The sequence below is a fragment of the Tursiops truncatus genome, chromosome 9 (genome assembly GCF_011762595.2).
Source record: "Tursiops truncatus isolate mTurTru1 chromosome 9, mTurTru1.mat.Y, whole genome shotgun sequence".
NCBI lineage: Eukaryota > Metazoa > Chordata > Mammalia > Artiodactyla > Delphinidae > Tursiops > Tursiops truncatus.
In genome coordinates this window covers 20,123,178-20,143,717 of record NC_047042.1, presented here as the reverse complement: position 1 = coordinate 20,143,717, position 20,540 = coordinate 20,123,178, and the positions used below count along the sequence as shown (strand labels likewise).

The 20,540-nt window shown below is 36.6% G+C and overlaps 1 protein-coding gene across 7 annotated transcripts in view; it reads left to right on the top strand.

Moving 5' to 3' along the window:
• Window positions 1–20,540, top strand: part of FAM185A (family with sequence similarity 185 member A) — an 88,353-nt gene that overhangs the window by 34,979 nt on the left and 32,834 nt on the right. For 4 of the 7 annotated variants that reach the window (XM_073809587.1, XM_019940535.3, XM_019940533.3 and 1 more), the window contains 2 exons: window positions 6,495–6,590; window positions 10,463–10,597. In XM_073809587.1, coding sequence (XP_073665688.1) covers window positions 6,495–6,590; window positions 10,463–10,597 — 231 coding nt within the window. Of the gene's footprint in view, window positions 1–6,494; window positions 6,591–10,462; window positions 10,598–11,333; window positions 17,545–17,575; window positions 17,694–20,540 lie in introns of those variants that run through there. The other 3 variants (XR_012333890.1, XM_073809588.1, XM_033862926.2) reach the window with 3 other exon arrangements.

Genomic DNA, 20,540 nt, shown 5'->3' with positions numbered 1-20,540 from the left:
TGGCTGCGTTGGGTCTTCGTTGCTGTGTGCGGGCTTTCTCCAGTTGCGGTGAACTGGGGCTACTCTTTGATGCGGTGTACAGGCTTCTCACTGTGGTGGCTTCTCTTGTTGCGGAGCATGGGCTCTAGGCATGCGGGCTTTAGTAGTTGTGATTCGCGGGCTCAGTAGTTGTGGCTCATGGGCTCTAGAGCGCAGGCTCAGTAGTTGTGGCGCACAGGCTTAGTTGCTCCACAGCATGTGGGATCTTCCCAGACCAGGGATCGAACTCGTGTTCCATGCATTGGCAGGTGGATTCTTAACCACTGTACCACCAGGGAAGTCCCTAGAATTCTCTATCTTTTAATTGGAGTGTGTAGTCTATTAGCATTTAATATGATTATTGTTATGGTTGGGTATTGGTCTACCATTTTGTTATTTATTTTGTCCCTTCTATTTTTGTTTCTTTCTTCCTCCCTTTTTTTGACTTCTTTTGCATTAATTGGATATTTTTCAGAGTTCCATTTTAATTTTCCTTTTGACTTTTTAGCTATACCTTTTTGCATTTTTTATTGGAGTTTCCAGTGATTTCAATATAGAAATTTAACTTTTCTCAGTCTGTTTAGAATTAATATTATGCCACTTCATATAAAATGCACAAGACTTGCAACCAGATAGATGCATTTACCTGTTCTTGTTCTTTATAGTATAGGCTATCTTATATCTACATATATTATAGATCCCTTAATACTGATTCATTGATAAGACTTTTGCTTTATATTGTTATATGTATTTTAAAGAACTTAAAAGAGGGGAAAGTAATATTTTATATTTATCTAGATATTTACCATTTCCAGTGCTCTTTATTCTTCCTGAAAATATGATTTTACAAGTGGTATCATTTCCTTAGCATTTCTTATAGTCAGTCCAAGTCTGCTGGCAATAAATTCTCTTAGTTTTCTCTCATCAAAAATGTCTTCATTTTGGGGCTTCTCTCGTGGCGCAGTGATTGAGAGTCTGCCTGCCGATGCAGGGGATGCGGGTTCGTGCCCCGGTCCGGGAAGATCCCACATGCTGCGGAGCGGCTGGGCCTGTGAGCCATGGCTTCTGAGCCTGCGCATCCGGAGCCTGTGCTCCACAACGGGAGAGGCCACAGCAGTGAGAGGCCCACATACAGCAAAAAAAAAAAAAAAGTCTTCATTTTGCCTTCTTTTTGGAAGAATATTATCATTAGGTATATAATTCTGAGTTGATTGATTTTTTTTTTCTGTATGAATAAAATATAAACCAGAGGACTTCTCTGGTGGCGCAGTGGTTGGGAGTCTGCCTGCCGACGCAGGGGACACGGGTTTGTGCCCCGGTCCGGGAGGATCCCCCATGCTGCGGAGCGGCTGGGCCCATGAGCCATGGCCACTAAGCCTGTGCGTCCGGAGACTGTGCTCCGCAACGGGAGAGGCCACAACAGTGAGAGGCCCGCGTACCACAAAAAAAAAAAAAAAAAAAAAAAAAAATATATATATATATATATATATATATGTATATATATAAACCAGAATGAAAGACAGGTAACAAACTAGAAAGATATCTGATACATATATAAAATCTCCATCCATATGTACGTACAACAAATGAGAAGAAAAGGAACAATCAGTGGGATGGGAACATGGATAAACATGAACAAGCAGTTCACAGGAGAAATAGTCCATATACATGTACAATGTTGTTCCACCTTACTGCTAATCCAAAACATCTAAATATAAACAGTCATGATTTAAAACATTGATAATATCCATTGTTGAGAAAGTTATGGTGAAACAGAGATTCCTATCAGTTGTTAGTTCAAGTATGAATTGATCAACCATTTTGTAGGTCAGTTTGGAAACATATATCAGAATTGGAAGTATCTACATTTGCTTTGCTCTAGCACTTCCTCTTTTAGAACTTTATCTCCAGGAAAAATCTGGTAAGGATATAAAGATATATGCATGAGGGCATTTATCTCTTTGTTTATGATAGCAAAAGAGAGTATACATTTTAAGTTGTTCCCAGTAAGAGAATAATTATAGTATGGTACATTCATAAACTGAATATTACTCAGCCTTTAACAATAACAATAACCTAGCTCTATAGTATACAATATAGAAAGATATTCCTGACATTTTATTAAATGAATTAAAAAGAGTAAAACATTGTACTATCATTTCAAAATATTATATATATTTTCATATCAAGCATTAATTCAGAAAAAGAAGGGAGGAAAAGAGAATGGGAGAGGAAGTGAGAGAGGAGCACAGCAGAAATCATCCAACATTTATATAGAAATCAAAGCTGTTTAGATCCTGTGATAGGTTTCTTCCTTTGAATATATCTGGACCTAAGTCACTGATTTGTGGGAATACGTCCCATTTCTGCTGACAACTGGGTCAGGAGATGCCATACAATTTTTCAAGAACCCATTCGAGCTCTTTCATAAGTCAAAAAACATTGCTAAATTTTTTGTTTAATAATAGCATACTGCTTAAGAGGTTAAACAAATAAACAGAAAGTTGACATAATATTTAAGCAAGTCAGCAAAGTCCTAGTTATCTACTTGGTGATGTGCTATTTCTCACTTTAGTAAATTGGATGGAAGCAACTCTATTACCCCTAGAAAACAGTAAGCAGTCAGGGTCAATGAAAAGCTTGAACTACCTTAAGACAACAACTTTTTTCATTTCTATAAGCAAGAATTGTATACCTATCTGTGTACATTACTGAAGCTTAGAAAAAAGGGCTGGTTTCATTCGTAAATCTCTTTGTCTTAAATAGAATCAAATTTTACATTTTGTTTTTTTTGGGGGAAAAACTCAAAACAAAATGTTTTGCTCTAGGAGCAGCAGATTTTATCTATAAAAGGCCAGATAGTAAAAGTTTTAAACTTTGTGAGCCACACGGTCTATCTGTACTACGGACCTCTCTCACTTTAACATGAAAGCAGCCATTGACAATATAGGAACAAATAGTTGTGTCTTTGTTACAATAATACTTTATTAAGAAAAACAAGAGGGGGCTCTAATTTGGTGACCCTGCTGTAGAGTCTAAAAGCCATTGTTGTTATGAATCTGGAGAAATTTGGGGTTTGATGCCTTAATCCCAAAGATGACAGGTGGGTAATGTTTATTTGAAATTTCTTGATTGATTGGTTTGTGTTTTCCTTAGAGTAAAAGATCTGCTGGAGAAAGTTGAAGGCAACTCTGCAAATCATGACACCCTAATTAAAGTCAATTGAGTAACTTGGATTTTGAGAAATTGAGATCAGTAGAAGCAAAACAATTACAAAGAAACAAAAAGTGATTTAGGTACCTGAGAGGGAAATTTGTTAGATTAGCAGAGGCTTCAAAATACTGGAATGGATATAGAGAAAAGGCCATATAATAGTATCAAATTGGAATACTATGAGACTAGAGGTGATTTAGGTATTATACTATCTGATTTCAAGAAAATGGATTGTGTCATCTCCATGATTCCTTTAAGAAGAATATGTGTAATTATGGTTCTTTAATTCTAGTTTAGATAATATAATTGATTAGCTTCTGAGGTAATATCATCAGTCACTTGGATTTTGTAAATACATTCTAACCTACATCCCTGTTCTTCCTAATTTCCATAATACATATAGAGGTCTCTTAGAAGCTGAAGTGCTATAAAAATTTTGATTATGTATATCAAAACCCTGATTTTACCTAGACTCATATTTTTAAAAATAATATCTTCTTCTGGAATACCTGGTCATCTTCCATTTAAAAAAAGTCAACAGGAGAAAGCAGAGCTTGATAGTAGATAATGGTGGAATAGAAGTTGCTCACCCGGCTTTACTTTCCCTGCCCTATGTTGCCTCTTTTGGAAGGCACTGCCAAAAGCTGTATACTGGTAATTATATCTTTTAAAAAAGAATATCTTCATAGGTTTTTTTGGGGGGTGTGGGGAGCAGTAGGGGTTGCCTTGTGTGTCTCTCATAAGCCCAGCCTCCTATATGCTATCTCCCTAACATAGAATACCTAAGCAGGGCATTAATTTAGAAAACTTTCCTTGAAGTGACCTTAAAATTCTGCCTTTGCAAATCCTTTACATCCTATATATAAAATTCATTCCTTGTTCTTGCAATTAGTGTAGATTTGGAAGTGTAGGAATCAAGTTGCAGAAATCAAGAGATATCTTTTGTGTTGCTGTTCCTTAGTTATCTACATGTTGACACTTGAGGTGAAATTATAAAAATGCAGAAGAATTTTCTGAACATGCTTGAACAATTTCAAGAGAATTCTCCCTTTATCTGAAGGAAAATAGAAAAGTTTGGAATTTTAGCCTTTTGAGCTTAGCTGTTATTCTTTGCTTAATAGCAGAGTATATATCACAAATATCTATTTATTTGGTTATATATAGTTTTAGCTAGTAGTTGACATCAGTTTTTCTCTTTTGTCTCTAATTTTCCAGGAAAACTCAGTGGTCTTTGTCAGATGAACAAAATCTTTGTCCAAAATTGTGGTGATAGAAAACTCTCTGTGGGAGTTTATTCCAGTCACTGTCTGGACTAATAATTTTCTGTTTACTTCTTAATCTCTAATGCATATTTCCCTTAAGTCTTCCTCCAAGAGCTATAATAGAATTTTTCTGTTTTGTGAGTCTCCGAAAAATGAAATTCTGTGAATGAAGCCTTAATTTGACTCTTGATAATTAATTTTTCTTTCCAGTCATTTGTATTATAGAATACAAAAGAAAATTAGTATTTGTCTTGCTACGTAGCTTATAAAATACCACGTTTGCTTTCTTTTGAAAACACATCTTGAGTTTTAATTTTTTTGACAGCCTCCAGTGGATGGTCCATGATTAGAGCTCAAGACCGATAACATGAGGATGTAATTAATTAGTGGCTTAGGATATAATTATTTAGGTGTTGTTTATGGGCCATGATTAGAACTCAAGACCGATAACATGAGGATGTAATTAATTAGTGGCTTAGGATATAATTATTTAGGTGTTGTTTATGTCCCATGTGAAGGGGAAAAGAAATAAAAAGTATTGTTTATGAACCATATAAAAATCTTGTGGGTTTTTTCCCCCTAGAGAAAGCAAGAAATTAAACTGTTGTTTCAAATATTTTACTTTGTTCAATTTGGGATAATAGACACTTTGTAGTTCACGTTATTTTACTGTAATATATATTTACTTGACTTATTTAGGATGTAGTAAGAGATTTTTAAAGGAGTTTCTCTTGGTGCCTGAGAAGAGAAATATTCATCCTTGTCCAGCTGTTCTGTCATTTATATCCAGTGACTTAACTTGCCAGCTTCAGTGTTCGGTTTTGACACTTAAAAATTAAATACACTGGATCTGATAAATGGCATTTTGATTATAGGTTAGAGATAAATTATCTTGAAGTCAAATTTAAACAGTTTCTTCGCAAGTTTTTGTCTTTGTTTACAGTCATTTAACATTTATTGTAAAGAAGAATGTTGGCTCCTTTGTGAGTGTACAAATGTTTTTCGCTTCACATTTTGCAAAAAGTACAATGTAATTTTTGGCATTATTTTCACCATACTCCCTACTTGGTTTCTACTTTGAAGTAATAAAACCTCCTGATAAAATATGCTTTTTAAGAGATCTCTCTAAAAAAATATGCTTTGCTCTTTTCAGGGCAATCAGATAGAATATTGAACTGAAAGTTCTGTTGCTGTGGGAGAGGAGGAAAAAGGAGAAGCTACCTAGCACTGACTCTTCAACATAATTCTCTTGTTTATCTGACTGTCAGCTTTCCCTGGAACTTGAAATGTTGGCTGATTGAAAACTGGGTTCATTGTTGACCTAGGGAAATTTGAGTGTCAAATCAGGACCACCTTAATTGTAATTTTCTTCCCCTGACTTAAAGATAATCTGTTCAATTCCAGAAACTTGAAATATTTAGTTATTAACAAGGTTCACCCACTTTTCAGGTCATTCCTTCCCTCCCCCCCATCTCTGTCCCTCTAAGAAATGCAACAAAACCTTATCTAGAGTAATCTTTCACTATTAGCTGCACTTTTTAGTACTAGCAAATTTGCTAAAAGGAGAAAATATAAGAGTTTTGATTTTTGTTAACTTCGCTACTACTTATATGTGACTGTACGTGAAATAGAGTTCTTTAGTAAATATTGAAAGTTGATAATAAACTAAATGTATCAATGGTGCTTAATGGTCTTGGCTGTCATTGCTTGTGTACTGTCCTTCCTACACATTAGGTTTTAGAGTAAACATGTTTAGAGTTAAGTTTTGGAGATTACTACAAGCATAGGGATTTTCTTATTAGTTATCCAGCTGTAGATTTCTAGATTGCTGATTCTGTTTTCATTTTAAAGCAAAAGATGGTATAGTTATAAGGAAAATACAAAACCTTGCAGGACTCTTAGCTCCTTATCCTAATGCTGAAGTAGAGCCTTTTAATTCAAGTTTATAATTTCAGTTACTCAAATAAGACGATTATGCTTATGGTTCTTCCTTCCTCCTAGATTCGTCTTCTGGATGTCTAAGTGCCTCGACTTATCAGGGTGCCATAGATGTTTATGTCAGCCAACTGGGAACAGTGGAATTGAAATCCCATAAAGGTTAGCCAAGTAGAATGTTTTATTTTGACATATGGTGTAAGGAAGGTTTTATGTAACATTCAGGAAACAGATGGTCAAATTATCTTATCTACACTGACATAGAGATTTCAATAAAATTTTTCTCTGTTCGAACCCGATTTAAAGACTGGAATACTAGCCCTCTAGACCAGTGATCTTTGAAACTTTTGGAACAGATGGCCATGAAGACTATCTTTCCTTTTGTAATACAAACAAAAATGTTGTAATTTATTGACTGTTATTGTGGAATTTTCTAGTGTTAGTGTTTGTGTTTTTTCAGTTTAGTTTTATGTCGGAAATAGAATATTCTTTGGAGGGAAAGTGCTCTCATACATTCTTTTGGAAGCTTTCCTGCTAACTTGTAAGAGGACCTTCTCAGGCCATTACTCTAGAGTAATACTTTTAAAAGTGTGATCTTGCAATAAAGGTATCACCAAAAGGTCCTCTAAAGTGATTATTGACTTGGTCTCTTGTAGTATCAGGCTTATGATGTGTCTCTTTCTGTAATCTTATTTCTAATACAAATAGCTTATTCTAAGAGTCCAAGTCTTTCATTAATAATTATACACTTTTTAATCATCTGAAGGCTGAATGTACAAGCCTTTGTGTGCGTGCATGCACATAGATGTACACGTGCATGCTGGCAAGTGACTTGGGTACTTGGAGTAGCTTGGCTATAGTGGCTTAAGTGACCTGGGTTCAGAAAGTTAAGAACCATAGCTCTGTATAAAAAATGTTTTAGAGAAAGTCTGGAAGCTCTTGCATATGGGCCAGAATAAGGCTATGTGTGTAACAGGGAAAAAACCTCCACAGAGACCAGTTATTCCTGCTGTTAGTAATTTCTTTGCCATGTTGGCAAAGTTTAAATACTTTAAACCTTAAAGTTTAAATTTTAAATACTTTAAAATTTAAAGTTTTAACACTTTTTAATAGCTTTTTGCCCAGTGAGGCTCTCTTGTCAATGTCAAAATAAAACTACAAACACAGACGTCTGAAACTGAAGTTATTGCTGAGACACAGGTATTTTTTGATTTCTCAAGATCATATATTTTTTTCCTTTTAAATAGGATAATATTATGTTCTCACTAAATTTCTAAGAGCTTCAATAATACTATTCAGGGTATTTTGTAAATGTCAAAAAAGGTCATATAACTGCTTTCTTGTATTATGAAGACCCAAGGAGAAAAAACATTACTACATTTAATGTAACTAGTAACAGAGTAAAAACAAAGTTTTGAATAGCAGCTCTTACATGAAAATTGTTTCCTGTTTTGTATGGATGGGCAAAAAAGTAAAACAAAAAGCATTGCTAATCTTCATCCACTTTAATTATTTTTAACTATTATTTGGATTGTTGTTCCAGTAACTTATTGAAATAGCATATGATGTTGCAAGACTTGATTGGGATTACAATTTTGTGTTTTCTCCTATTGGGACCATGATACTGGCAGGAGCTTAAAGATAACTGGAAACAAATATTTCTGTCTTAATTCAGGTCTCTAATTCTCACTACACTTGGGAACAGTAACTTTCTGGAGTGATGGAAAGTTATTCAGGATTCTACTGCTTAATAGTAAAGACATCTGGAATCCTTTCCAACTCTGCCACTGTCTTGCTGTAGGGTTTAAGAGCCAGCTACTTGAGTCTCTTAGGCTGTCCTTTCAGCTCCTATGGCCATTTTGCCAAGTGAAAAAGAATGTCACAATGCTTGTTTCCTCTCTTCCTATGAAACTTAACATAGTGACCTTATTCATTCATTCAGAAAGGCTGTGTTATGGCTTGAGAGTCAGAACTGCATCTGAGTACTGACTTTTCCACTTAAAAACTGTCCTTGATAAAGCCACTAATCTTAATATATAGTATCCCTTCAATTAATGATGCTGTTGTTAGTATTAGTTCACTTTTCAATTTTTTAAAAATGGTATTGATGTCAATAACCGTGAAGCAGTTTTTGAAGTAAAAAGAGGTTGAAGACATACAGGAGCTCTCCTTTCTAAAGAAGATAGTCTTAGAGATGGGACATTCGGGAAAGCTTTCAAGTCATGAGAATTCTTCATTCATAAATAGGAATGGAGTTTTAATAGTGATAGTTTTTGCTTTTTAAGGATGTGGAGAGAGATGGGGATAGAACTATCTGCATTGCTTAACATTTTTAAAACTCTGACAGGGCTTCCCTGGTGGCGCAGTGGTTGAGAGTCCGCCTGCCGGTGCAGGGGACACAGGTTCGTGCCCCGGTCCGGGAGGATCCCGCGTGCCGCGGAGCGGCTGGGCCCATGGGCCATTGCCGCTGGGCCTGCGCGTCCGGAGCCTGTGCTCTGCGGCGGGAGGGGCCACAGCAGTGAGGGGCCTGCGTACCACAAAAAAAAAAACAAAAAAACTCTGACAGATTTAAGATCCCTTATTTAAGAACAGAAAAGAAAGATGTTCATAAAATTATTACATTTGATGTATGTAGAGGTAATGTCCTAGAAAAAGTTTTTAAAATCTGTTATTTTCTACTTTTTAAAGTATGTTTGGTAGAAAAAACATGTATCTTCTATTCCTCCTGACATTTTCCAGGTTTGTTTCTGTTTTGTATTTTCCTAAAGCTCTCATATCTTTTTATGGGCAACTCCTGTTAGTAGTTTACATTTAAACCCTGAAAAGCAATTTATTTTTTAAATAAGGTAAAGCAATTGTATTTATGTGCTTGTTCCCCCCTTTTTGAGTACTAAATATGAAACTTCATCATTCTTAACCCCAGATTTCCAGCTCCCATTAGAAAGGCTGAGAAGACGTGGAATTATTTACTGAAACTTAAGCTGATGTTAACCAAACTAGAAAGCACACAAAGACCCATAAATAAATGCCTTCTAAAAGGAATCTTTACAACATTCACAATGGATGTCATCCTGACCATCTTTGTCCACAGAGTTGGGGTTACTGTTTTATGGGAAAGGCCTCTCTTATTTATTTGATATATGAGAAATAGAGAAAGAAAAACTCTTGAAACAGGAGTGTACTGGTGAGTTTGCACTGCAAACCACATAATTGTTTTGAAAAATGATTCCTTCCTAACAGAGTACTTTTTCTTATTTCGTCCTTTAGAAGTTGAATTATTGTAAGATTGTAGATGAAATAAAGTTGAGTGTCTTGCTTCAGGTACCCAAAAAGTCTGTAATCCATTAAAAAGAAATGTTAGTCAGTTGAAATTTAAATATTTCCGTTTTAAATTTTTGTTATCGCCCTCTCCACACCCCCAACCAAACAAGGTACCACTGAAAGCACAAGAGCTCAGGGTTCTGGTTGTATTATAATGATCAGTGAGGTTACAAGTCCTGTAATACAATGAGGTAGCAGTGTATGAAACACGACAATGGTTAAGAGCATAGGTTTGTTGTCATTGAAATGGATCTTGATTCCAGCAGTAGCTGTAGTGGAAACTTGAGCAAGTTCTTATCTGTAAAATCGGAATTATAATAATACCTCATAAAGTTGAGAGAGAAATTAAAAGATAATATAATGAAGGTGTTTGGCTCTTAGTAAATGCTCAATTAATGGTAAATTCTGTCTATAAGCTGCATGTGTATTAAACTCTTCACTTTTCTGGTATTGGATGAGTTGACAAGGGCTATTGGCAAAAAGAGAAATAGTAGTTCATGATGTCCTAATGACTCATATTCTTGACAGAAGATACTGTGAATGCCTTGGGAATACCTGGGAGTAAGGAAAAGGTACAGCTATTTAAATAAAATAAGCTGATGAGTAAAGACAGTGTATCAGGAGCAATGCTACCTGTTCAATCATTTTTTATAATAGGCTCTAGTACTTCTTATTTCTTTGCATTAATAAGCTCTCCTTTAAATTTGTCACAGGATCTGTTCTTGTCAAGGTTGCATCTTCTCTTCAAGCTTATTTACAGTTATCAGGGAAAGAGATTGATGTGAACTCAGAAGTCCATGTTGAAGAAATGGATGAAGCTCATAAAGATGACGGTGTAATAATTACTGGTAAGGAGGCTGCATTTTGCTATGTAAGGTGAATAGTCATTGTCCATCTATGAGTAGAAATATGCTACATTTAACTGAAGTTTTAGTCTTTATTCCTTTCCATTGTCACATGTTGGCGTTTGACACTTTTTTCTTCCAACTGCTTATCAGTAACACAATTGCAGACATTTAGTTTGAAGCACTCACTATTCCTGGATAGTGAATAGTCATTGGATAAAATTTATTTGAAAAACTTCCCTATCAGAGAGATATTTGCACACTCATATTCATAGCAGTATTATTCACAGTAGCCAAGAGGTAGAAGCACCCCAAATGTCTATTGATGGATGAAAGCAAAAATGAAATGTGATATATAAACATACAATGGAATACTGTTCAGCCTTAAAAAGGAAGGAAATCCTGTCACATGCTACAACATGGATGCACCTTGAGGACACTATGCTAAGTGAAATAAGCCAATCACAAAAAAGACAAATAATGTATGATTGCATTTATACAAGATATCTAAGGAAACAAAGTAGGGGGAGAGGAAAATGAGTTGTTCAGCAGGTATGAAGTTTCAGTTTTGCAAGATGAAAAAGTTCTGGAGATCTATTGCACAACAATATGAATATACTTAACACTACTAAACTGTAAACTTAAAAGTAGTTAAAATGGTAAATTTTACTTTATGTGTTTTTTACCATAATCAAAAATCTGAAAACCATTAAAATTTTTTTTTCCTTTTTTGGCACAGCTGCTTTCTAATTCTTGAACTTGAAAATCAGCTACAGTTGACCCTTGAACTACAGGGGGGTTAGGGACACTGGTCCCCTGCCCCAGGGCAGTCGAAAATCCACCTGTAACTTTGCAGTCAGCCCTCCATATTTGTGGTTCCACATCTGTAGATTCAACAAACTGCAGATCGTGTAGTACTATCGTATGTATTTATTGAAAAAATCTGTGTATAAGTGGATTTGCATAGGTCAAACCTGTGTTGTTCAAGGGACAACTGTAAATACATATATTACAGTGTAAGATATAAAGTTAATTTTGTATGATTATAATAAATAAGAGTTTGGTTTGGTATTATGCACATTGTAAACTTGATCTTTTAGTACAGCCTGACCTTTTAGTACAAATGCTCAATTCCAGAAATGTGAAGAGCTTTTCCACATTTTTTCTAATTACCTGTGGATATATTAATGGCTGATACTACTTAAAAAAATATTTATGGTATAGATAATATATTTATATAGTAAAAAAAATTAATACTGGCAAACTTTTTAAAAGCTTAACCAGAATGGCATTGAGAAGGACATTGAAATTACCATGAGGTTTTGATATAGCAATCTATGTATATATACAAGATTGTTTTAAGTTTCTGGTCTCTTAGTTTCAAATGTATTTCCAATATCCTGAATTTGTACTGTCCTCTTCTCACGATTGCTGGTTTTGATGTCATATTTGTGTGTGGATGATTTCCTACCTTTATTCTATGTTTGCCTTTCCCATTTGTTAGTTTTCTTGTTTCTAGTTGTGGCCTTTTCTTTTCTGTATACAGAAGTTCCTTTAGCATTCGTTGCAAAGCTGATCTAGTGGCGCTGAATTCCCTTAACTTTTGCTTGTCTGTAAAGCTTTTGATTTCTCTGTCAAATCTGAACATATGTATCTTAAGTATATCATGCCACTCCCCTTCTGGCCTGAAGAATTTCTGCTGAAAAATCAGCTGATAACCGTATGGGGATTCCCTTGTATGTTATTTGTTGCTTTTTCCCTTATCTTTTAATATTTTAAAAGATTAAAAAATTTTTCTCTTTGTCTTTAATTATTGTCAATTTGATTAATAGGTGTCTCAGTGTGTTCTTCCTTGAGTTAATCCTGTATGGGACTGTGATTCCTGGACTTGAGTGTTTCCTTTCCCATGTTAGAGAAGTTCTCAGCTATTATCTCTTCAGATATTTTCTCAGTCCCTTTCTCTCTCTCTTCTCCTTTTGGGACCCCTATGATGCAAATGTTGATGCATTTAATGTTGTCCCAGAGGTGTCTGAGATTGTCTTTATTTCTTTTCATTCTTTTTCTTTTGTTCCGTTCAGCAGCAGTGATTTCTACCAGTCTGTCTTCCAGCTTACTTATTCGGTCTTCTGCCTCATTTATTCTGCTATTGATTCCTTCTAGCGTATTTTTCACTTCAGTTATTGTATTGTTCATTTCTGTTTGCTCTTTAAAGCTTTTAGCTCTTTATTAAACATTTCTTGTATCCTCAGTCTGTGCACCATTCATTTCCTGAGATCTTGGATCATGTTTACTATCATTACTTCTGAATTCTTTTTCAGGTAGATTGCCTATCTCTGCTTCACTTAGTTTTTCTTCCGTGGTTTTATCTTCTTCCTTCATCTGTGACCTCTTTCTCTGCCATCTCATTTTGTTTAACTTCCTCTGTTTGTGGTCTCCATCCCTCAGGCTTTAGGATTGTAGTTCTTCTTGGTTCTTGTGTCTGCCCCTTGGTGGGTGAAGTTGGTCCAGGGGTTTGTGCAGGCTTCCTGGTGGGAGGGGCTGGTGCCTGCCCACCGGTGGGTGGAGCTGCATCTTGTCCCTCTGGTGTGCAGGGTCGTGTCAAGGGGTGTGTTTCTAGGTGGCTGTTTGCTCAGGACAACTTTAAGCAGCCTGTCTGCTGATGGGTGGAGCTGTTCCCACCCTGTTGGTTGTTTGGACTGAGGCGTCCCAGCACTGGAGCCTGCAGACTGTTGGTGGGGCCGGGTCTCGGTGCCAAAATGGCGACCTCCAGGAGAGCTCACGCTGATGAGTGTTCCCTGGAGCGTCCACCACCAGTGTCCTTGACTCCACAGTGAGCCGCAGCTGACCCCTGCCTCCCCAGGAGACCCTCCATAACCCGCAGGTAGGTCTGGCCCAGGTTTCTATGGAGTCACTGTTTTGCCCTGGGTCCCAGTGCATGTGAAAACTTGTGTACATCCTCCAAGAGTGGAGTCTCTGTTTCCTCAGACCTGTGGAGCTCCTGCACTCAAGCCCCACTGGCCTTCAAAGCCAAATGCTCTGGGGGCTCCTCCTTGCGATATCAGACTCCCAGGCTGGGGAGCCTGACATGGGACTTGGAACTCTCACCCTGTGGGAGGACCTCTGCAATATAATTATTTTCCAGTTTGTGGGTCGCCCACCCAGTGGGTATGGAATTTGATCATATTGTGAAAGTGCCCCTCCTACTATCTCGTTGTGGCTTCTTCTTTGTTTTGGGGTGTAGAATATCACTTTTGGTAGGTCTGAGTCCTTTTTGTTGATGATCATTCAGCAGTTAGTTGTGATTTTGGTGTTTTCGTGAGAGGAGGTGAGCTTAAATCCTTCTACTGCGCCTTCTTGTCTCCAGCCCAGAGGACATTGAAATTAAAGTGTGTACGTGCACGTATGCCACAGGCTTACCCATGAGATAGTCTCAAGAAAAAGAAAGTGTGGTGGTGGTGTGTGGTTATGGTGGCATTGGGGTATCTTCATAAGACCAAGTTTCACAATTATTAACAGCCACTATATTAAATCTTGGCAGAGAGTAAAGATTATTTGGGGGAGGCAGTATTTTTTTGGTCAAAAATAAAGTAATTTATTTAATGACCAAGAAAAAAGATCAAGTTTCAGTTTTAAATATTCATTTTATATATTGTAAAGGTTAAGAAGTCAGTCTTAAAAATCATAGAATATTAACAAAAAGCACAGCAGTTATAAAAATAACACCTGTACACTTTCAGATTAACTCAGTGCCTAATGGGCAGACTCTTAGTTACACAGAGAAAATTTGATGAAAATTTAAGTGTATTAAATGTGGTAAGAATCAGTTTCTTGTGATCTGATATCTTGAATTTGATAGAGAGCCAATAGAGTTACCTTTTTTGGCCCTGGTAATGTAAAGTAATAATACAAATTTGTTTAATAATGCTCTGAATGATAGCATAATCAAATTATTTTACATACGTTAAGAATGTTTGAATTATAAATTATTTTTTCATTTTTCATTCCGTAACTCGTAGAATCATATGCCTTTTTAAAATTTAGATTTAGTTTAAGTTGCATTTCAAAACCCTGTTCTCATCATTCCAACCATTAAAAAAAAAAGACCTTATTAAATCCTCTAAGAACAGTTACTAGTCCTGTCATTGGATAAAATCATTATCTGCAGACCCAATCTCTTTATTAAGTCTTGCCCATTTCCATTCCACTAAACAGGTACCACCTCAAACTTAATATATTTGAAAACAAATATTATCTTTTCCTAGCCTAGTTCCTCTTCCACCTGTCATCTCTGTTTTCCTTTATTTGTTCAGTCAGTCCCTCAGCAAACATTTATTGAGTCGGGTACTGCTAGAAACTAGGAGTGCAAAGATAAGATAATAAAGTTTGGTCTCTCTGCCATCTGAGGAGGTTACATCCTAGTGAAGCAAGACAGACAAACCAGTGAATACAATACAATAAATGTTATAATAAAGGTATGTACGTGGTACTGTGAAAGCATGGAGGTGGCGCATCTAAATTACACTAGCATTGTGAGTTTGAGGAAGTGAGACAAGTCCAATATAGCTAGAGTGTAGCGAGTAAGGGGCACAGTGGTATAAAAGGAGGCTGGAGAGTTCGATAGGGATCAGATCATATAGGGCAGATTTGGCTTTTATACTCAGTGCTTTGCAAAGGCACTGAAAGGTTCTAATCTGGGGTTCATATAATCAGATCTGTATATTAGAAAGATCACTAAATGTTGAGTGGGGAAAAATTGGAAAGGACAATGGTGGATGAAGGAAAAGTTAATTTTAATTAGCAGGTTACTGTAGAAATTCAGGAGAAAGAGTTCAGTGCCCTCGACTCCACAGTGATCTATTTTAAACTAAACAAATGAATAAATAAGCCTTGGATAAATTTCGGTGGAAAAAAATTGATATAGGTGTACCTCATTTTATTGTACTTTGCTTTATTGCAGTTCACAGATACAATTTGTGTTTTTTTGTGACAACTGTGCATGGAGCTTGTTTGTTGGCGCCATTTTTCCAAGAGCATTTGCTCACTTTGCATCTCTGTATTTCATTTTGGTAATTCTCACAGTATTTCAAACTTTTAAAATTATTATTTGTTTTGTTGATATGTGGTCAGTGGTCTTTGATGTTACTGTTGCAGTTGTTTTGGGGCATCATGAATGACGTCGCCCATATAAGACATCAAACTTAATTGATAAATGTTCTGTGTCTTCTGACTGCTCTACTGATTGGCTGGTCCCCTGGTTCTCTCCCTCTCCTCAGACCTCCCTATTCCCTGAGACACAACAATATTGAAATAGGCCAGTGAATAACCGTACCATGGCCTCTAAGTCATCAAGTGAAGGGAAGAGTTGCACATCTCACTTTAAATCAAAAGCTAGAAATGATTAAGCTTAATGAGGAAGGCATATTGAAGCCAAGATAGGATGAGAGTTAGGCCTCATCTAGGTAGCCAAGTTGTGAATGCAAAGGAAAAGTTCTTAAAGGAAATTAAAAGTGCTACTCCAGTGAACACGTGAATGATAAGAAAGTGAAACAGCCTTATTGCTGATATGGAGAAAATTTTAGTGGTTTGGATAGAAGATCAAGCCAGCCACAACTTTCCTTTAAGCCAAAACCTAATCCAGAGCAAGGTCCTAACTCTTTCCAATTCAGTAAAGGCTGAGAGGGATGAGGAAGCTGCAGAAGAAAAGTTTGAAGCTAGCAGAGTTTGGTTTAAGGAGGTTTAAGGAAATAAGCCATCTCCATATCATAAAACTGCAAAGTAAAAGCAGCAAGTGCTGATGTATAAGCTACAGCAGGTTATCCAGAAGATCTAGCTAAGGTAATTAATGAATGTGACTTCACTAAACAACAGATTTTCAATGTAGAAGAAACAGCCTTATATTGGAAGAAAATTCCACCTAGGCCTTTCATAGCTAGAGAAGAGAAGTCAGTGCCTGGCTTCACAGCTTCAAAGGACTGAATGACTCTGCTTAAGGGCTAATGCAGCTGGTGACTTAAAGTTGAAGCCAGTGTTCATTTACCATACTGAAAATCCTACACACCTTCAGAATTACACTCAATCTACTCTGCCTGTGCTCTATAAACGGAACAACAAAGCCTGGGTGACAGCACATCCGTTTACAACATGGTTTAGTGAATATTTTAAGCCCACTGTTGCTACCTACTGCTCAGGAAAAAAAAAAAAAACGAAAAAAAAGATTCCTTTCAAAATATTACTGTGCACTGACAATACAGCTAGCCACCCAAGAGCTCTGATAGAGATGTACAATGATATTAATGTTTTCATGCCTGCTAACACAATATCCATCCTGCAGCCCACAGATCTGGAGTAAATTTGACTTTCAAGTCTTATTATTTAAGAAACACATTTTGTAAGGCTCTAGCTGCCATAGATAGTGATTCCTCTGATGGATCTGAGCAAAGTGAGCTGAAAACCTTCTGGAAAGGATTCACCATTCTAGATGCCACTAGAACATTTGTGATTTATGGGAAGAGGTCAAAATAGCAACATTAACAGGAATTTAGAAGAAGTTGAGTCCAACCCTCATGGATGACTTTGAAGGAAGTCATGACTTTGGAGGAAGTAACTGCAGATGTGGTGGAAATAGCAAGAGAACTAGAATTATAAGTGGAGCTGGAAGATGTGACTGAATTGCTGCAATTTCATGATGAAACTTTAATGGATAAAGAATTGCTTCTTATGGATGAGCAAAGAAAGTGGTTTCTTGAGATGGAATGTAGTCCCGGTGAAGATGCTAGCAGATTGTTGAAATTATAACAAAGGATTTAGAATATTACACAAATTTAGTTGATAAAGCAGCAGCAAGATTTGAGAGGATTAGCTCCAATTTTGAAAGAAGTTCTACTGTGGGTAAAATGCTATCAAACAGTATTGCATGCCACAGAGAAACAATGAAAGGAAGAGTCAGTCAATACACCAAACTTTGTTGTTGTCTTATTTTAGGAAATGGCCGTATCCACTCCAGCCTCCAGCAGCCACCAGCCTAATCAGTCAGCAGCCATGAACACTGAAGCAAGACCCTCCACCAGCAAAAAGATTATTAATTGCTAGTCAGATAATGGTTAGCATTTTTTGTTTTACTCTTTATAAATTTTTATTATATAAAAAATTTATAAAATTTTAAATTATGCTTGTAAATGGATGCTATGAGGAAGATGCATGCTTACCTCATTGGTTATTATGAAGCTTCTTAGGCCATTTAATTATTTTTCTGTTATTTGTTACTATATCTTATACTCTAGCCCCTATTTCCTAAACCAGAAAGGACCAGATTTTAGAGCAAAGTTTATTTCCTGCCCACAGTCCAAGAATCTGGGTACTGATCAGCAGATTTCTTTTGGAGAGTAGCACATGATGTACGATGAGGTTGGGCCCCAGATTGTCTCTGATAGTAGATTAAATCCGTTAAAGTAATCGTACAGAGGGACTTCAGATAAACACAACAGTCTCCTGTGGAGAGAGCTGTATGAACAAGTTATTGAGTTTAGAGAAACTTTTGTTTCATTTTGATTCCAAAACTGGTGCCCAAAAGGCCACAGACCTTATTTATCAAGTGGATATCAAGTGGAATAATTTGAGGCCTAGAAAATTAAAGCAGTTTGCTTTTTCTATGGTGATTTCCAATCTGAAACCCAAGTTTGGAAGTAATGAGCAACTTTATGTGTCAGTTGTTATTATAGCCAGCTGAGCTCAGCTCTTTTGGGCCACCATACAGAGCCTATGAGGCATAGAAACAGAAATACTCTCACTGCTAAGAGGTCTGGATTGTATCTGTAGCATAATTTCTGCAAGAAACCAGGCCAATAAACTTTAGTTCTTGGGGCTCAGGCTTCCCACAGGGTTTGATGTGTCAGCCCTGTAATTTTATTTAAATTCCTGCTCCATGGTTTCCCTTGTTGTTGCCGTCACTGGTAAATAACTGTGTATTGTATAATTCTTTTTTTTTTTTGAATTTTATTTTTTTATACAGCAGATTCTCCAGTTTTATACACATCAATATACACATGTCAATCCCAATCGCCCAATTCATCACACTACCACCCCCACCCCTGCACCGCTTTCCCCCCTTGGTGTCCATACGTTTGTTCTCTACATCTGTGTCTCAGTTTCTGCCCTGCACACTGGTTCATCTGTACCATTTTTCTAGGTTCCACATATATGCGTTAATATACAATATTTGTTTTTCTCTTTCTGACTTACTTCACTCTGTGTGACAGTCTCTGAGTTCATCCAGGTCCCTACAAATGACCCAATTTCGTTCCTTTTTATGGCTGAGTAATATTCCACTGTATATATGTACCACATCTTCTTGATCCATTTGTCTGTCGATGGGCATTTAGGTTACTTCCATGACCTGGCTATTGTAAATAGTGCTGCAATGAACATTGGGGCGCATGTGTGTTTTTGAATTGCGGTTTTCTCTGGGTATATGCCCAGTAGTGGGATTGCTGGGTCATATGGTAGTTCTATTTGTAGTTTTTTAAGGAACCTCCATACTGTTCTCCATAGTGGCTGTATCAATTTACATTCCCATCAACAGTGCAAGAGGGTTCCCTTTTCTCCACACCCTCTCCAGCATTTGTTGTTTATAGATTTTCTGATGATGCCCATTCTAACTGGTGTGAGGTGATACCTCATTGTAGTTTAGATTTGTGTTTCTCTAATAATTAGTGATGTTGAGCATCTTTTCATGTGCTTCTTGGCCATCTGTATGTCTTCTTTGGAGAAATGTCTACTTAGGTCTTCTGCCCATTTCTGGACTGGGTTGTTTGTTATTTTAATATTGGGCTGCATGAGCTGTTTATATATTTTGGAGTTTAATCCTTTCTCCATTGATTCGTTGGCAAATATTTTCTCCCATTCAGAGGGTTGTCATTTCGTCTTGTTTGTAGTTTCCTTTGCTTTGCAAAAGCTTTGAAGTTTCATTAGGTCCCATTTGTTCATTTTTGTTTTTATTTCCATTACTCTAGGAGGTGGATCAAAAAAGATCTTGGTGTGATTTATGTCAGAGAGTGTTCTTCCTGTGTTTTCCTCTAAGAGTATTTATAGTGTCTGGTCTTACATTTAGGTCTCTAATCCATTTTGAGTTTATTTTTGTGTATGTTTTTAGGGAGTGTTCTAATTTCATTCTTTCACATGTAGCTGTCCAGTTTTCCCAGCGCCACTTATTGAAGAGACTGTCTTTTCTCCATTGTGTATCCTTGCCTCCTTTGTCATAGATTAGTTGACCATAGGTGCGTGGGTTTATCTCTGGGCTTTCTATCTTGTTCCATAGATCTATGTTTCTGTTTTTGTGCCAGTCTTGATTACTGTAGCTTTGTAGTAGAGTCTGAAGTCAGGGAGCCTGATTCCTCCAGCTCTGTTTTTTTCCCTCACGACTACTTTGGCTATTTGGGGTCTTTTGTGTCTCCGTACAAATTTTAAGATTTTTTGTTTTAGTTCCATAAAAAATGCCATTGGTAATTTGATAGGGATTGCATTGAATCTGTAGATTGCTTTGGGTAGGATAGTTATTTTCACAATGTTGATTCTTCCAATCCAAGAACATGGTATATCTCTCCATCTGTTAGTATCATCTTTAATTTCTTTCATCAGTGTCTTATAGTTTTCTGCATACAGGTTTTTTGTCTCCCTAGGTAGGTTTATTCCTAGGTATTTTATTCTTTTTGTTGCAGTAGTAAATGGGAGTATTTCCTTAATTTCTCTTTCATATTTTTCATCATTAGTGAATAGGAATGGAAGAGATTTCTGTGCATTAATTTTATATCCTGCTACTTTACCAAATTCATTGATTAGCTCTAGTAGTTTTCTGGTAGCATCTTTAGGATTCTCTATGTATAGTATCATGTCATCTGCAAACAGTGACAGTTTTACTTCTTCTTTTCCCATTTGGATTCCTTTTATTTCT